Source organism: Herpailurus yagouaroundi, unplaced genomic scaffold (assembly GCF_014898765.1).
Source record: "Herpailurus yagouaroundi ecotype Mexico unplaced genomic scaffold, PumYag 190, whole genome shotgun sequence".
NCBI classification, from domain to species: Eukaryota; Metazoa; Chordata; class Mammalia; order Carnivora; family Felidae; genus Herpailurus; species Herpailurus yagouaroundi.
Genome location: NW_024412421.1, coordinates 19076965 through 19091389, shown reverse-complemented (window position 1 = coordinate 19091389; position 14425 = coordinate 19076965). Strand labels below are relative to the sequence as shown.

At 55.0% G+C, this 14425-nt stretch overlaps 2 protein-coding genes across 10 annotated transcripts in view; one reads left to right on the top strand and one right to left on the bottom strand.

The window, feature by feature from the left end:
* KCTD19 (potassium channel tetramerization domain containing 19) overlaps positions 1 to 3218 on the top strand; it is a 31767-nt gene extending 28549 nt beyond the window's left edge. For 4 of the 6 annotated variants that reach the window (XM_040498284.1, XM_040498281.1, XM_040498280.1 and 1 more), the window contains 4 exons: positions 1130 to 1321; positions 1495 to 1649; positions 1957 to 2058; positions 2981 to 3218. In XM_040498284.1, coding sequence (XP_040354218.1) covers positions 1130 to 1321; positions 1495 to 1649; positions 1957 to 2058; positions 2981 to 3094 — 563 coding nt within the window. In that variant the 3' untranslated portion in view covers positions 3095 to 3218. Of the gene's footprint in view, positions 1 to 1129; positions 1322 to 1494; positions 1650 to 1844; positions 2059 to 2980 lie in introns of those variants that run through there. The other 2 variants (XM_040498282.1, XM_040498283.1) reach the window with 2 other exon arrangements.
* PLEKHG4 (pleckstrin homology and RhoGEF domain containing G4) overlaps positions 1 to 14057 on the bottom strand; it is a 36330-nt gene extending 22273 nt beyond the window's left edge. Inside the window, exons 1-22 of one of the 4 annotated variants that reach the window (XM_040498278.1) lie at positions 13008 to 13565; positions 12003 to 12719; positions 11750 to 11845; positions 11551 to 11674; positions 11371 to 11464; positions 10981 to 11055; positions 10784 to 10900; positions 10518 to 10616; positions 10278 to 10426; positions 9978 to 10116; positions 9767 to 9883; positions 7772 to 7954; positions 7000 to 7514; positions 6678 to 6924; positions 5931 to 6020; positions 5624 to 5845; positions 5361 to 5531; positions 5100 to 5277; positions 4598 to 4714; positions 4220 to 4456; positions 4020 to 4135; positions 3166 to 3856 (exon numbers count right to left, since the gene is read on the bottom strand). In XM_040498278.1, the coding sequence (XP_040354212.1) occupies positions 3851 to 3856; positions 4020 to 4135; positions 4220 to 4456; positions 4598 to 4714; positions 5100 to 5277; positions 5361 to 5531; positions 5624 to 5845; positions 5931 to 6020; positions 6678 to 6924; positions 7000 to 7514; positions 7772 to 7954; positions 9767 to 9883; positions 9978 to 10116; positions 10278 to 10426; positions 10518 to 10616; positions 10784 to 10900; positions 10981 to 11055; positions 11371 to 11464; positions 11551 to 11674; positions 11750 to 11845; positions 12003 to 12513 (3603 nt within the window). In that variant the 5' untranslated portion in view covers positions 12514 to 12719; positions 13008 to 13565 and the 3' untranslated portion in view covers positions 3166 to 3850. Of the gene's footprint in view, positions 1 to 3165; positions 3857 to 4019; positions 4136 to 4219; positions 4457 to 4597; positions 4715 to 5099; positions 5278 to 5360; positions 5532 to 5623; positions 5846 to 5930; positions 6021 to 6677; positions 6925 to 6999; positions 7515 to 7771; positions 7955 to 9766; positions 9884 to 9977; positions 10117 to 10277; positions 10427 to 10517; positions 10617 to 10783; positions 10901 to 10980; positions 11056 to 11370; positions 11465 to 11550; positions 11675 to 11749; positions 11846 to 12002; positions 12720 to 13007; positions 13570 to 14007 lie in introns of those variants that run through there. The other 3 variants (XM_040498277.1, XM_040498276.1, XM_040498279.1) reach the window with 3 other exon arrangements.
* Between the last annotated feature and the right edge of the window lie 368 nt (positions 14058 to 14425).

Here is a 14425-nt window from a genome sequence, read left to right as displayed (position 1 = left end):
GTGACAAAGTGGGGCTAGAATCCTCTGTTCACAGCTCTGCCAAGCAGTATACAGAGATGACCAGTACATTGGCATGGCTTGTGAGGCTAAGAATCTGCATGAAGCATATAGGAAGAGGGTGTTTATGAAATAATAGGAGCACAAAGGAGGTTAGGGGCTGAGGAGTGAGCAGAGGGAAGGAAGAAGTCTCAGATGCTTGGGGAAACAGGTCTAGCTGGAGGCCAGGCTTCATGTGGAAAAGTGATGGGAAACAGAGCTGAAGACATAATTCATCAGGACAGGTCTTGTGGGCCAAGTTCAGGACCTGGTACACTGTTCTGACCCTAAGGGGTGTGGGCAGCCACTGAAGCATTTTAAACAATGGAGCAAGAAGTCAGGTGTGCATTCAGAAAGCTTGCTCCAGGAGTAGAGGAAATGCAGCAGCAGAAGTAGAAGTATTACAAGTGTAAGGTCAAACAGGCTGGGCAGTTGGGAGAGGAAGTTGGGAAGGATCTGGCCAAAGAGGGGCCAGATTTCTGGCTTGTGTGACTGCAGTGGAGTGAGTGATTACTGAAGTGGGATGGACAGGAGGAGCTAAAGAGAGAGGCGTGTTGTGTATGGTGGGGCAGTGTGGAGACAACCTAGAGGGGTTTGCTGAGAACTGCCATGTTGGGCTGTTTCCTTTGCTCCCTCAAATTCTTTCTACAGTGTTCTGGTGCTTTCCCTTTCAAAGGTTTAGGTCCTGCTTGGAGGGGCCTTCTTGGGCCCTGCCTATGAGCCCTGAGTTGGTCTGTCAAACATACTCTTCAGAGTGGACATGCATCAACAGCTCACCCAAAAAGTTCCTCTCATTTTACAGTTTTCCATGATTTCCAGTCCCCCAGCTAGGGTATTATCAGTTCTAGTTGACACCAGTCTTAGTTCAAGAGGAGTTCTCTGGAGTTCTAAAATGTAGGATTGGACTTATAATGCTTCTAGGACAATGAAGAGAGGCGAGCCAGGACACGCTCCTGTCAGCAAAGGGTGCCACTTCTGAGAAGCTGGCAGCAGAGGCCGCTGGAAGGTTAGGGTGACTCACTGTCCTGGTCCCCTCCCCGCTTGGACTCTGAAGTGGTTCAAGGAGAACTCCCACCCCATGTCATTTTCACAGAAAGCCCTGGCCCTGAGCAGCCTTTGCCTGAGGCCAATGAGGTGGACAGCGCAGGGATCATCCTCAAAGTGACCCACCCCCCCGTGGTGGGCAGCGATGGCTCCTGCATGTTCTTTGAGGACAGCATCATCTACACTACACAGATGGACAACCTCAAGCATACGCCGCCTACAGCCAGCCCCCAGCCCAGAGGTGAGACTCGAGCCATACCTGGCCCTGCACTTCCTTGTGGAGGTGCCTGAGCCCCTAGACAGGGTGCTTGAGGAAAACACTCTCCCTCGGGAGCCTTACACCTCTCTCCTTCCAGCCTGGCTCTAAGGCCTTAGCCACAGCAGATGTGGCCATATCCACTCTCTCCTCCACAGAGGTGACTTTCCTGAGTTTCTCTCTATCCTGGGAAGAGATGTTTTATGCACAAAAATGTCACCGTTTCCTGACTGACATCATCCTGGATTCTATCAGGCAAAAGGACCCCAAAGCCATGACAGCCAAGGTGGTCTCTCTGGCCAACCAGCTATGGGTATGTGTGACAGGCCCCAGACCTTGCTCTTTGTCTGTCCCCCTGTCCACATGATAAGTGGTGCCACCCAATGGGAATAGGTCAGGGGCACAAGGGTGGCAAGAAGAGCAGGGATATGAAGACAGGGCAGCAGCATCTGGACCAAGCCTTGACCGAGAAGTAGCTTGGAATAACAGTAGCCTCCGATCCCTGCAGCTCCCGCAGACCCAGGGAAGCCCCTGTTCTGCATCCCACTCTTAAAGGCAGGAAGTAAATGTGTGTCAGGCAACTGCTTCCAGCCCTGCCTGACCAGGGGCTTTCCTGGCAGACCCTGCACATCAGCCCCAAGCAGTTTGTGGTGGATTTGCTGGCCATCACCGGCTTCAAGGATGACCGGCACACCCAAGAACGCCTGTACAGCTGGGTGGAGGTGAGGGACGCTTGTACCCCACTGGGAAAGTTGACCCTGTGGACACCTCAAATGGACACTGTCTTGCTGCCAGGCCAGCACTGCCCAGAAGGCAAGGCAGGCAGCTAGACCTCTGGTCCCTGGTCCCAAGGAGGGAGAAACAATGGTTGAAATTAATCAGTCCAGAGTGATCAAAAAGCAGTATTCAGGCCACTGGTTTTTGTAAGTTTTCCTCCAATGGTACCAATTTTGCCTTTATCACTAACACCCCAGCCATGCTTGGGAAGCACATCACATGAGCTCAAGCTTTTAGGGTGTTGAAATCAGAGAAACTATTGGGAGTCAGACCTTTTTGACCACTAATACCAACTTCACCTACTGAGCCATATCACCACTTTCGCACATTCCTTTCATATATAAGCTGCTTTAAAGTATTCTTTACCCAGAAAAAAAAAATGTCCAATGAGATCAAAGGAATAACCCAGGTTTTTTATTTTTGCTTTTTGATTCCTTAAAATAATTTTAGGGTTTAAAGTTTTCATCTTAACATTATAGCTGAAAAATATTTAGCTAATTTCTCATTAATCTGGTATTTTTTGTAATCAAGTACGTTATTATAATACTTTTCACTCTAAATACACTGGTGCCCAGTTACTATTAGGCCTCTGGCTAGTCTATTGATTAGAAAGGTAATGTCAGCATATGCAGCTAGAAAAGTAGAAAACCAGTGGCTGGAAACGTGTATTTTTGACCCTCTGGTCATTCTGGTAGCCATTCATAGCCACAAGCTTGTGAGATACCTTTGGGCAGAACTGAGCCCAGAACATCAAAAGTCCCCGATAGGCCTTGCCCTACCCCTGCCCAGATGGGGAGGACCCCGCCTACTCAGTTACAATAGGCAACCAGCCAAGAAGTAAGGAGTAAGATGAGACTTTCCTTCTAGCTCACGCTGCCTTTCGCCAGGAAATATGGCCGCTGCGTGGACCTGCTCATCCAGAGGGGCCTGTCTAGGTCTGTCTCTTACTCTGTCCTGGGCAAGTACTTACAAGACAGCTAGGGTGACCAGAGATGCTGCCCTCACAATACCCCCATCTGCCAAGGCTCATTTAAAGAATGCATGTACCCATATGAAAGTGTATCAGTCTATTTTTATTATAAATAAAGAGTAATTTATGAGTCAAGGGCCTGGACTCTCTAAAACACCAAAGACCAACAAGTGAAATAATTTTAAAGAACAGCTCTAATTGAAAGCTCTTCAAAAGGTGTTGAATCAATATAACCAAACTGACCCAAGAAAGAAGGGCTGGGCTTGGGCAACCAAGGCAGTCAAGAGTTAAGGGTACAATAGAGGTGGGCTTGCCCCTAAGTTTGAGAAGCTTGGCTTTGAGACCAGGGAATGGGAAGCAACTGCTGGGAACCCCACTATGTTCCTCCTGAGAGGTGGGGCAGCCAATCACTGTCCAGAGCAACTTGGTGCCCCACCAGCCTACAGCATGGAAACACCCACACTCTGCTCTAGCCTAACCCTAACGTGTAATTGGGGTGGAAGCCGGAAAGGGAATAAAAGGGGACATGGGGCCAGAGGCTCAGGATCAGGGCATTCATTCAGGCTTTGCTGCCAGGCTCCCTAGGAGAGGTCCCTACCAGTCTGCCAATGGGCACAGACATCAGAAAGAGTAGTCAATAGGGCAGTGCATGTGGGCTGGAGGTGGCCCACGTACCAGTCACGTTCTGGTCATAGCAGATCCTGAGAGAGGTGATATTTCTTGGAGCTACAAGCTGCTGGATCCGCTGCCTGCCTTCCAGCCCAGGCTCAGACCTGCGGTTGACAAGCTAGGTGTGACTGCCTGTTTCCTCAACTAAAGGTCCAGGTGGGATCTCTGGGGTATGGCCCTGGCCCACACACCCCCATTTCCTCCTAAAGGAAAGACAGGCATAGGCCTGAGCTGGGGCTGGTAGAAAGAGGAAAAAATGATACTCACATAGGACAAGTCCTCAAGACCTCTGCCCAGGGCCCGCCCTGACATATAGCTGCTGTCAGAGCCACTGGATCCACTGGCTGATTGGCACTGGGATGACACCTCTGAGTCTTCAGGAGCTGGGGAGGAAGAAAGCGAGCTGTCACAGGGGAGGGCCAGACCCTAAGCAATGCCCTCTTGCTTCTGGCTAAGCCCAGACCTACTCAAAGACAGCTGGCTGCCCAGCTCCGCTTCAGCCTCCAGTGCTGCTTCTTCTGGGAAGCTGGTAGAATACAGGGGCCAGCGGAGTCCCAGAAGAGCCGGGTCTCTGTACAGATGCAGGTTGAGGGACCCCAGCATAGAGCAAGAGGCAGGGTCTCCAGGAAGGGAGCTCAAGGCCCCCAGATAGGGGCTCTCATAGTCAAACGGGGCCACAGCAACAGAGGCCCGAGAGCGAACTTCTGTGTAAGAGAGAGGGTCAGGTTGGGACAGGCCAGAGCCCACCTGGGCCAAGGTCCTGAAGGGAGCACAGGCTGACAGAGGTCATTATTATCTCCCATGCAGCATTCCACACCCGCACTCCCCTGTAGCCTGCCTGCTACCTCGGCACTTCAGGATGTAGTTGACAGTGCGGTCGTTGATAGCTTCCTCGCTGGGGTCGATGTCCTGCAAGGCCTTGTTCCCCACACCCATGGACACCATCTCAGCCATGCGAACCTCTGGGTGGAGAGTGAGCATAGGTGGGGCCTCTCTGGACATCAGCCTTGCCCTTAGGGCTCTGTGTCTACCACCCCCTTGAGTAACTCCTTCCTATACATCCATACCCAGCATATTAGCCATCCTGTGCACAGAGCCTTTCTGGTGCCATATTCTCCTCCCAACAATCCTGGGGACAGGTGTCATACTCAGGTTAACACTCTGTCCACAGTCGGGGACAGTGACAGCGGGACTGCCTGACTTTGAAGTTCCTTTCCTACACTGGCTGCTGCTGTTGGACCTCCCTGCTCCCAAGCATTTCCAGGTCCCTAGGCCCTGTATGGGGCCCTGTGGGACATAAGCTCTCCAGGAAGGGGACCGTTGGATGAAGTAGGGGCAGGGACCCACCCTTGTTGTAGATGGCCTGCCTCCAGAGCAGACGAGAAATGTCAGCTGTCCAAGCCTGCTTGGTGGCCAAGCTGGCAGCCTGCAGCACAAAGGTGTCCCTGGCCTTGCGACGGCGGAACCAGATCTCAAACCGCAGGTTGTTATCCCCACAGCACTCAGTGAGGCCCAAGTCTGCCGTCTGTGTGGCCAGGAGAGGGGCTTGGTGAGGCCAGAGGGGGTGAGGGTAGGGCAGGGAGCATAGGAGGGGTCGAGTGGGCCTACCTTGAAGGAACGCTTGTAGGCGTATGTGTCGATGCCCGTGGGTCCTCGGCGAGGCTTGCTGAAGAGCAGTAGCTCCTCAAAGAGGAAAACACGGCGCAAGGACTTACGGCGCCCAGCACGTACCATGAACTCATCCTGTCGCACCAGCTGACCCTGTTCCTTCAGGTTAACCTGCCAAGGTGGGGCCCAGTGAGTGCCCAGCCTCTCCTGCCCCCTCTCTTCACACCCACCGCACCTCCCCACCATGGCCTGGCATGACTCACATCACAGCCCTGGATGGCGTCCATAGCTAGCAGGTCATTGCCATGTCGCAACTGGAAGCGCACAAGGCTCTGGGCAGCCCGCAGGGCACTCAGCTCCTGCACAGCACCCCCGCAGGCCCTTGCCAGTTCCTGCAGCAGCAATGCATACTTGCTCATACGCTGGATGGGCTTCAGCAGGTAGGAGGCCAAGTCCAGGTGGTCCCCCAGTGCTTGCTGCTTGTCCTGGCAGGTGGGTAGGAGACCATCAGGTGGCTTCAAGGTACTTACTTCCTCCATCCCCTCCTCCCCTAGTCTCAGGCTCATCTACCTTGAAGAAGGAATGACCGAAGCTGGTCATCAGGGCATCAGAGCGAGGTTTATTCTTGCTGTAGAGTGCGTACATCCCAAACTGCAACCTCTGTGAGGACACACAGATCAGTCCAGGTGCAAGGGGGCCAGATACCCTCAGCCTGAGAGGACCAAAATGCCAACAAACAATTCCCCGGGAAAATTCCCCCTGCAGATCCAGTCTGCCTGGCTTTGAATGAGGGGTAACCTGGAAAGAACAGGCACTGTGCCGAATGGGGCTTGCCCACAGGGCCTCTGCTCCTCCCATTGTCTTGGACCACCACTCTGGGCTCCCTCACCTTGGACTACTCCTTCTCTTGCTCACTACACTCAGCCACTTTGACCTGTCTTTTCCTTAACCACTGAGCCTCTTCCCTGCCCCAAAGCTTTACACTTGATCTTTCCTCTGGATAGAACGCTCTGAGTCCAGCCCCTCCCCTGGCCTCAGCCTCTCAAAGAGGCCTCTAACTGCCCCACCTCCCAACCCCACTACTAAATCACGATCATGTATATATCCTGATTATTTTCTTCCTGACCCCAACTACCATCTGGAATTACCTTTTTTACTTTTGTCTCCTCTACTAAACGTGATTACCTACAGGGACAGGTACCTTACTGGTCTGGCTCATAGCTATACCCAGCACAGACCCTGGCACCAGGCATGTGCTAAAATCTCTTTATCGAGCGTGGCAGAATCAGGTAGGGGCTGTGTGACCTGTGGGCTTACATGGCGCAGGAACGCATAGGCTACCCGGAATGGGTGCTGGGTACAGGCCTCCAGCTCACGCAGGAAGAAATGACAATGGAAGTCCCGCAGCTTCTCCAGGTTGCCAAAGAGGTGGGCACGCTGGCCACGGAGGCCCTGGGGCACATCGGGGCGATCCAGCTCAGGGAAGTAGTTCTCCACGGTGTAATCAAGAGCTCGGACATACTCCCGCTCCGTAGCCACCATCTCTGCCAATACCAGCTGGAGCCTACCAGACAGGTGGAGTCAAGATTCAAGACATCTCTCCTGCCACTGCCCTCCCTGCCCTGCCCTCTGCCTGCACCTGTTGGGGGTCCTGGGGTCAGAACTGCCTGGTGGAAGCATGGTAGGGGATGACCCTGGCTGGGCACCACCTTCAGCGTCTGGTCCGTGCGAAGCAGCCACAATAGCCGCATGGTGGCAGTGGTGGGCAGGCTCTCTGAGACTCTGCCCCAGATTCTGATCGAGGCTATATGCCTTCCTCAGGGGAGGGGTGGCAGATGCAGCAAGGAAACGGCTGACACACAGGCTAGCTGTGCTGCCCGTTGTGGTCGTCGTCAGTGGTGGCTTCAGTGCAGCCTCTAGCTTCTGGTCCAGGGCCAGCCAGGTGTCCTGGCATCGTGCCCAGGCCCAGCGGCACTCCTGGCGAATGCCCTCGGAGCCCAACCCTGTGGCCAGAGCCCACATCTTTCGGAAGTGGGCAGGAGGCAAGTCAGGGTGCTTGGTCCAATGCAGCTGCAGCCGTTGCAGCACGACCCCTGGGCGTTCCTGCTCCAGCTCTGCCAACACCCTCTGCCCCTCCTCAGCCCATGTCGAGGCCTGTAACACCAAGGCCAGAGAGGCACTGAAGGCAGAGCCCACCAAAACCATTGAGCCTTCTCTTCTACCCACTCCCCCAACCCCACAGAATGATGGCTCAGGCCACACCCCCAGTGGTTGAATTTTGGGGTCAGACCAAAGACAAGGAAAGAGAAGAGGCAGGATGTCCTGAAAGAGCTCAGGCTGTGGTGAAGCCAGGAAGCCACCCCTCCATCCCCACTGACCACCTGGAGCCAGGGACAGGACACCGCACCTACCTGCTTGAAAAAATGCAACAGCCTCTGAGCATCTGCCAGCCGCTGCCGCCGCTGGGCCAAAGCCCTGGAGAAGTCAGTCAGCTGGGCTTGCAGGGCCAGAAAGCGGGCCCCAGCAGCGCCCAGCTCAGCAGCCTCCCAGCCAGCCAGTGGCTGCAGAAACCTCTCCCCTCGCCGGACCTGCTCCTGGAGACAAAGACTGGGCTTAGCAAATCTGGGCCATGGTCTAGCCCCTGAGCAGTCCTTTCCACAGATATCTACACGTCATTGTCGAGTCTCTCTTGTGACTGAAGACCCTCCCCCCACACCCCCATCCACTCCCCTGTCTCTGTGCCTCTCTACACAAACTTCCTGGAGGAATTATTCTCCTCGGTATCAGGTATCACTGTTTCTTCACCTCATCAGCCTAGTGCAACCTCACTGCCACCTCCATCCCCAGCAATTGTCAGGCTTCGTCTGACCATTGCTCAGCAGCCTCCAATCCTCTCTCTTACAGCTCCCCGATTCCTCCCCACTCACCCTATTCTCCTCCTGCTCCCCATCCCTCACCAGAGCCATTCAACACTGGTGTTCCTGAACACAGTCCACACTTTCTCTCCTCAGGCAATCTTATGTGATCGTCAAATATCATCCACACACCTATGTCCACCAAGTGACCCTGTATGGCCAGGTCTTTCTTCTGAGTTCCAGGCCAATCCCCATGGGTCTCAGTCCCTTATGGTCATCTCCAGAGCACACCCAAGACTGGACTGATGAATCCCCTTGCCTCAGAAGGCCCTTGTCTCCTGGTCACTCTCTCAGAAGAGACGTCCACTCACCCCTACAACCTCCCTCTCCTTTTTTTGGTTTTTAATTCTATTTGAGAAAGAGACAGCACACATGTGCAAGCATGGGAGGGGGGTGAAGGGAGAGAGAGAGAGAGAGAGAGAGAGAATCCCCAGCAGGGTCCACATAATGCAGTGCTCGATCCCACAACCCTAGGATCACGACCTGAGCCAAAATCAAGAGTCAGACGCTCAACAAACTGTGCCACCCAGGCACCTCTTCCCTCTCCTACTTACCCCACATAGCAAATCCCGGCAATTTCTAAAATCAGTCTCCTCTGCCACCATCTGGCTAGAGAAAGCATCATTCCCACTGGGCCATTAAAATGCCTCTGTGGACTCTACATGTCAGTCCTTCAAATCACTGTCTAACCAAAAACTAAGATAATGTTCGTAGAACATTGATCTGATTGTGACTTTTCCACTTAAATTTTATACTGCTATGGGACCCAGCAATCTGGCCACTGTTTTTCCAGCTTCATTTTACCTCATCTTATTTCACTCTCTCTCCTTCTACTGCCCTGCATTTCAACCTCACTATCCTTATGGCTCCTCAGGCAAGCCGTGCTCCTTCCTGCCACAGAACCTTTGCACATGCTCTTTGTTCCCTCAGCTGGGAATGTCTCTCAACCCCAATCCCTCTTTCTCCTGGCTAACCTATTCTTCAGCTATCATCTCAAAAGTCAGTATCTCAAGAAAGCTAGACCAACACCCCTTCTGGGTCAGGTCTTTTTTTTTATTTAAATTTTTTTTTACGTTTATTTTTGAGACAGAAGGAGACAGACCATGAACGGGGGAGGGTCAGAGAGAGAGGGAGACATAGAATCCGATGTAGGCACCAGGCTCTGAGCTGTCAGCAGAGCCCGACGTGGGGCTCGAACTCACGGACTGTGAGATCATGACCTGAGCCGAAGTCGGACGCTTAACCGACTGAGCCACCCAGGCGCCCCTCAGGTCTTTTGTAATAAACTCAGAACCACCTACGTTCTTTCCGGAGCTTTTGCCTCAGTTTGCAATCACACATACATGGCTCTGAACCTTTGACTACAATTGATGTCTGCTGGATTGTAAATTCCAAGAGAGAAATGGATAGATTTGCTCCCACCCATCCTGCATTCCTAGTCCCTAGCAAACTGACCCAATACCTAGGGAATAAACAAGTAACCAAACTCACCTGAGCAACCTGGTCCAGCTCCTGAAAAGGGCCTTGGGCCTGGAGCAGCATGTCCAGTGAGGGCTCCCTTAGCTCCTCAAGTGCTGGCCAGCCCACCTGCTGTAGCCATACTTCAATCTGGAGGGGCACAAACAGGGAAAAGAATGCTGCTGTGGGGTGAAGGTCATGCTTGAGATCAGAGGCAGGGCCCATCTGAGCAAATAGTTCCCACCTGGTGCAGCCTGCCCTCCTGGGCCTCCAGAGTCTGGACCAACTCTAGTGCCTGTACTCGCCGGTTGCTCTGCAGGGTCAGTTGGTGCAGCAGTCCATCTACACGGCCATAGAGCTCATCAACTTCATCCACTGCTGGCCTGGTACAGGGTACATGATCTTACAACTCCTATTAGATGCCTTGTTTCACTCCACCCTGTCCTGGGACCACAATCCTGGCTCATTCTGAGCCAGCCAGCTGAGTCCTTGGCATGAAATATGGTGGGCTGGGGCAAGAGCGGGGATCTGAGTTTGCGTCTACCTGTAGTCTGGGCTCAGGGTCACCTCTGGGACCTCTTGCTTCAACCATGCCAGCTCCAACCCCCCCTGGAACTGTAGCCATGCTAGCCAGGGTGAGTCTAGCACGTGCTGCATCAGGACTTGTGTCTGCTGGAGCAGCCGACCAACTTCCTATGATTAAGGGCAACAGTCAGTGGAGGTGAGCATCGGAGAAAAGGAGGAAGATAGGGAGCATCTGGAGAGGTGTTGAGGGGATACTCACCCCAGACTCCATGGGCTGGGGCACAGCCTTCATGCTCTCAATGGCCTCCTGGAGCAAGGCACAAACCACCTGGAAGCTTTGCAGTAGGGCTTCCAGACGCTGTGAACAAGGGTAGGCATGACCAGAGTAGTGCAGTGCTGGTCCCAGGCATCCTGGATCCCAGGCCACTGCAGCCAGCTTTGCACTGCTCAAACCAACCCAGGAGAGACTCCTCTGCTGGCCAGGTTGCCTGCCACCCACCCTATGCCCTGACCCACTGCACTGACCATCCGGAAGTCCAGCCAGGTCTGGTGGCAGTAAGGCAGGCCTCCTCCCATTGAAGCTGGCAACCGAGAAGTGGAGATGTAGGTCAGCAGGCTCTGATGAGAGGGCAGCTGCTGCAGCTGCAAGAAAAGACGGTGTAATGGCTCCTGCCTGGTGGGAAAGCATCCCACCTCCACCCCTAGCCAAAATGGCTCAGTACCTGCAGCCTGGGAGGAACCTCCTCTGGCATCTTTCCCACCAGCAGCACCTGGTATACTGACCCTGGGGCTGCTTCCTGCAAGGAATTTGAGTTTAGCCATGTCCCCAACCCTATTTATTTTTTTTTTCAACGTTTATTTATTTTTGGAACAGAGAGAGACAGAGCATGAACGGGGGAGGGGCAGAGAGAGAGGGAGACACAGAATCGGAAACAGGCTCCAGGCTCTGAGCCATCAGCCCAGAGCCCGACACGGGGCTCGAACTCACGGACCGCGAGATCGTGACCTGGCTGAAGTCGGACGCTTAACCGACTGCGCCACCCAGGCGCCCCTCCCCAACACTATTTAAAAGGAATGGCTGAAGGCAGGGGAAGATACAACCCTGTACTCACTTGTAGTTGGCTGAGCCCCCAGAAGAGAGAAGAACTTGGGGAACAAACTCGGGCATCCACCAGCACGGTCAATCCCAGGGCCTGTACTTCAGGCCTAAAGAGGCAGACTTCAGTTAAGTAGCTAATTCCCCAACCTTGCCACCTCCTGGCTCCAGCTCCCCCCATCCTCCTCTCTATAACCTGGGAATGCTTCGCAGGTAGAGCAGGAGGCGGATAAGTTCATGGCTATTGCACTTGGGGTAGAGCCAGGCTGGGCTATGGGCACACAGAAGCAGCACTGCCCGGCCTTCTACATCCCGAGTCCCTGTGGGGAGAAGACAATGAACACCTGCCCAATCAAGTCACCCCACTTCCACTACCTCCAGTCTCTCCCAACTACCTGGTAAGGTAGCCATGCCACTGGCCAGCAGCTCCCAGGAGAGGTCTTGGGCCAGGAGGTAATTAGCAGGCTTAGGGAGATAAGATCCACTGGGGTCTTGGGAAGGAAAATGGCTTGGGTGTGCATTGGGCACTCACCCAGAGACCCCTCCTCAGACCTGGGCTTCAGCCTGAGTAGGGTCAGAGCCCTCCCCCAGTCTTGGTACCCATCTTTAGGAACCTCCACTTGACTTCCTTGGCCCAGCCTCCCTTACCTGGCTGCAGTAGTTCTGAAGATGTCTCAGATAAAGGGCCTCCAAGGTCCACAGGATCGCTGTCCAACCCCTCAGGACCCAAGCCAGCTGGCACTAACCTGTCTGGAACTTGGTCTCTTGCCAAGTCTCCTCCTCGACTATCACTCTTGCCCTGTGCGAGACTGAGGTGGGAGGACACTGGACATGGGAGGCTCTCCACTCTAGATGGGGTGGGTTCCTCTAACTGAACTGAGGAACCTCCTAATGTGTCCCCCTGCCCTTCCCCCGGCCCATCTGCAGCCATCGGTCCTAGGGGTGACTGAAGATCCCCAGGCACGGAGCTGCCAAGAAGCCCTTCTCCCTGGGCTGTCCCTGCTGGTGATCTTGGAGGATTAGGGTCCTTAACCTGCACGTGGGGAACAGGTTCCTCCTCATCCCAGGCATCCCTGAAACTGCACACAGCAAACCTCGAGTCAGTGGCGTGTCCCTGGGAGTCTGGGGACGTATCCCCAACTTCCAAGGGCCCTTCCATCACCCTCTCCTTAAGAGTAGGCCTGCTCAGGACAAGTGGGAGAGGGGCTGGGCCCTCACTGTGAGGCTTCTGCTCGTCCAGGAAATGGATTGAAGATGTTCCGGTAGGGCTCGGTGGGTGACCCAGATAGAAGGCACTAGGCCACAGGAGGGGCCAGTCTTGGTGCCCGGGTAGAGGTATAGCGCAAATGCGCCTGAAGTTCAGGCCTGAAACGACAGAGAATGACAAGGATCTGTCCCCGCGCGTCCGTGCTCACATCAGCCTCAGCCAAGAGCGCCCCCACGCTCGGACGCACACTCACCACCACGCTTGGCCGGCCTACGCATGTGGCACGCTCAAGGCGTGGGCGCGGGGCTGCCTCCTGCTGACGCCCGCCCAACCCGGCCCTGCCTCGCCGCAACACTCGCACACCCCATCCCTCGCCTGTCTTTAGCGCTCACACCCCCGCACGCGGAACCGCGAAGCCGAGAAGCCGCGCATCCGAGCCCTCGAACCTTCCACACCGCCATGGACGGCGGGTACAGCGTGACGCCCCGGCGTCCACTGGCGCCGCCTCCTGGCCGCGGGGAGGGAACGCAGGGCGGCGGAAGACCCGGCACCGCGTCGCCCCCTAGGGGCCGGAGGACAGAGCTACATCCCACCCCCAGGCCCGACGGCAGCTGCCCGGACTCCAGTGAAAGCACTGAGGCGCGCGGCCCTCGCAGCGTCCTAAGCCCGCCGCCGCCTCCTCCCACCCTCCGGGCCAGGCGGCTTGGCTCCACTCCCACCTTCGGGGCCCGCTTACTTGACTCGACTGCTCTATCGGCCCGGAGGAGCAACGACTACCAGCCCAGCCGTTCCAAGGTGCCCACTCTCCGGACTGCTGGAGAGCGCCAGAAGCTGTCCGCCCGCCGGCAAAAGTGGTGTAGATGCCGGAGGGTGCATGAGTGGGTGCCTGGGCCGGGAGGGTCGAGGGAAAGGGTTTTTGGGAGTGGGGGGAATCTGCTCTTGAATGCACGAAGTATGGGCGCCTCGGGGGGGGCGTGCCCCACTCTCTGTCAGCAAAACTGGGAGCATTCACAACTCACGAGAAGAAAAGTGTGGGCCCAAGATCCCAGGAGTCCCCTGGAAAGAGAAACTTCCTAAGCCCAAACCAGGAGCTTGGGGCTGCTGGGAACCAGTAGGGGTATCTTCATGGAGGGTAGGAGGAAAGGGCCCCTCCTTTGCAGTCCTCAATCTTCTGCCCAGGCCCAGGCCCCAAGACACAGGTTTGTATGATTCCAAGACCAGATGGGGGACTGCTGTCTGGGCTGGAGGGAGGATGGGGGCAGGGAGGCCTCTGGGGTAGGAACTACCCAGGCCTGCCAGAATCCACCAGGCCCAGACCCTCCACTCTGGTGCATTCCTGTCACTTTCACCTACACCCCCTCCCCACAAAGTCCAGTCAAGGAGGCTGGGACTGGGGTCAGGGTCCTGGAGCCAGAGATACTAACCCAGGCCTGCTCTTGCACTTACCTTTTGGGTGAGCTCCAGCAACTCAGTTCTCTTTAAGCCTTACTTGCCTGTAAAAAAGAAAGTCATTCCTTTTTTTCCCCCTGGGGTTGCCACAGGACTCGGAAAGACCCTCCCATATGTCAATGTCCACTCGCTGCCAGCATTTGGGCTATATTCATGCCCTCCCCATCATTTCACCCTCAGTCAGGGGATCCTGAACTGGTGAAAGTTACCTGGAGACTTGACCTGTGAGATCCCTCCCAGCTCAGAGGTATGAGGTCCCTTTAGGGCATGTGTGCCTGGCCAGACACTCCCCAAAATTTGTGGGAAGATTGTAAGAAGGTAGGCTGTGTGGCCAGAAGAACACACTGTGCCCACAACATCCCTTGGTTCCTGGGAGGGGAGGGGGCAGTGGGTACAATGACTTCCTCTAAAGCAT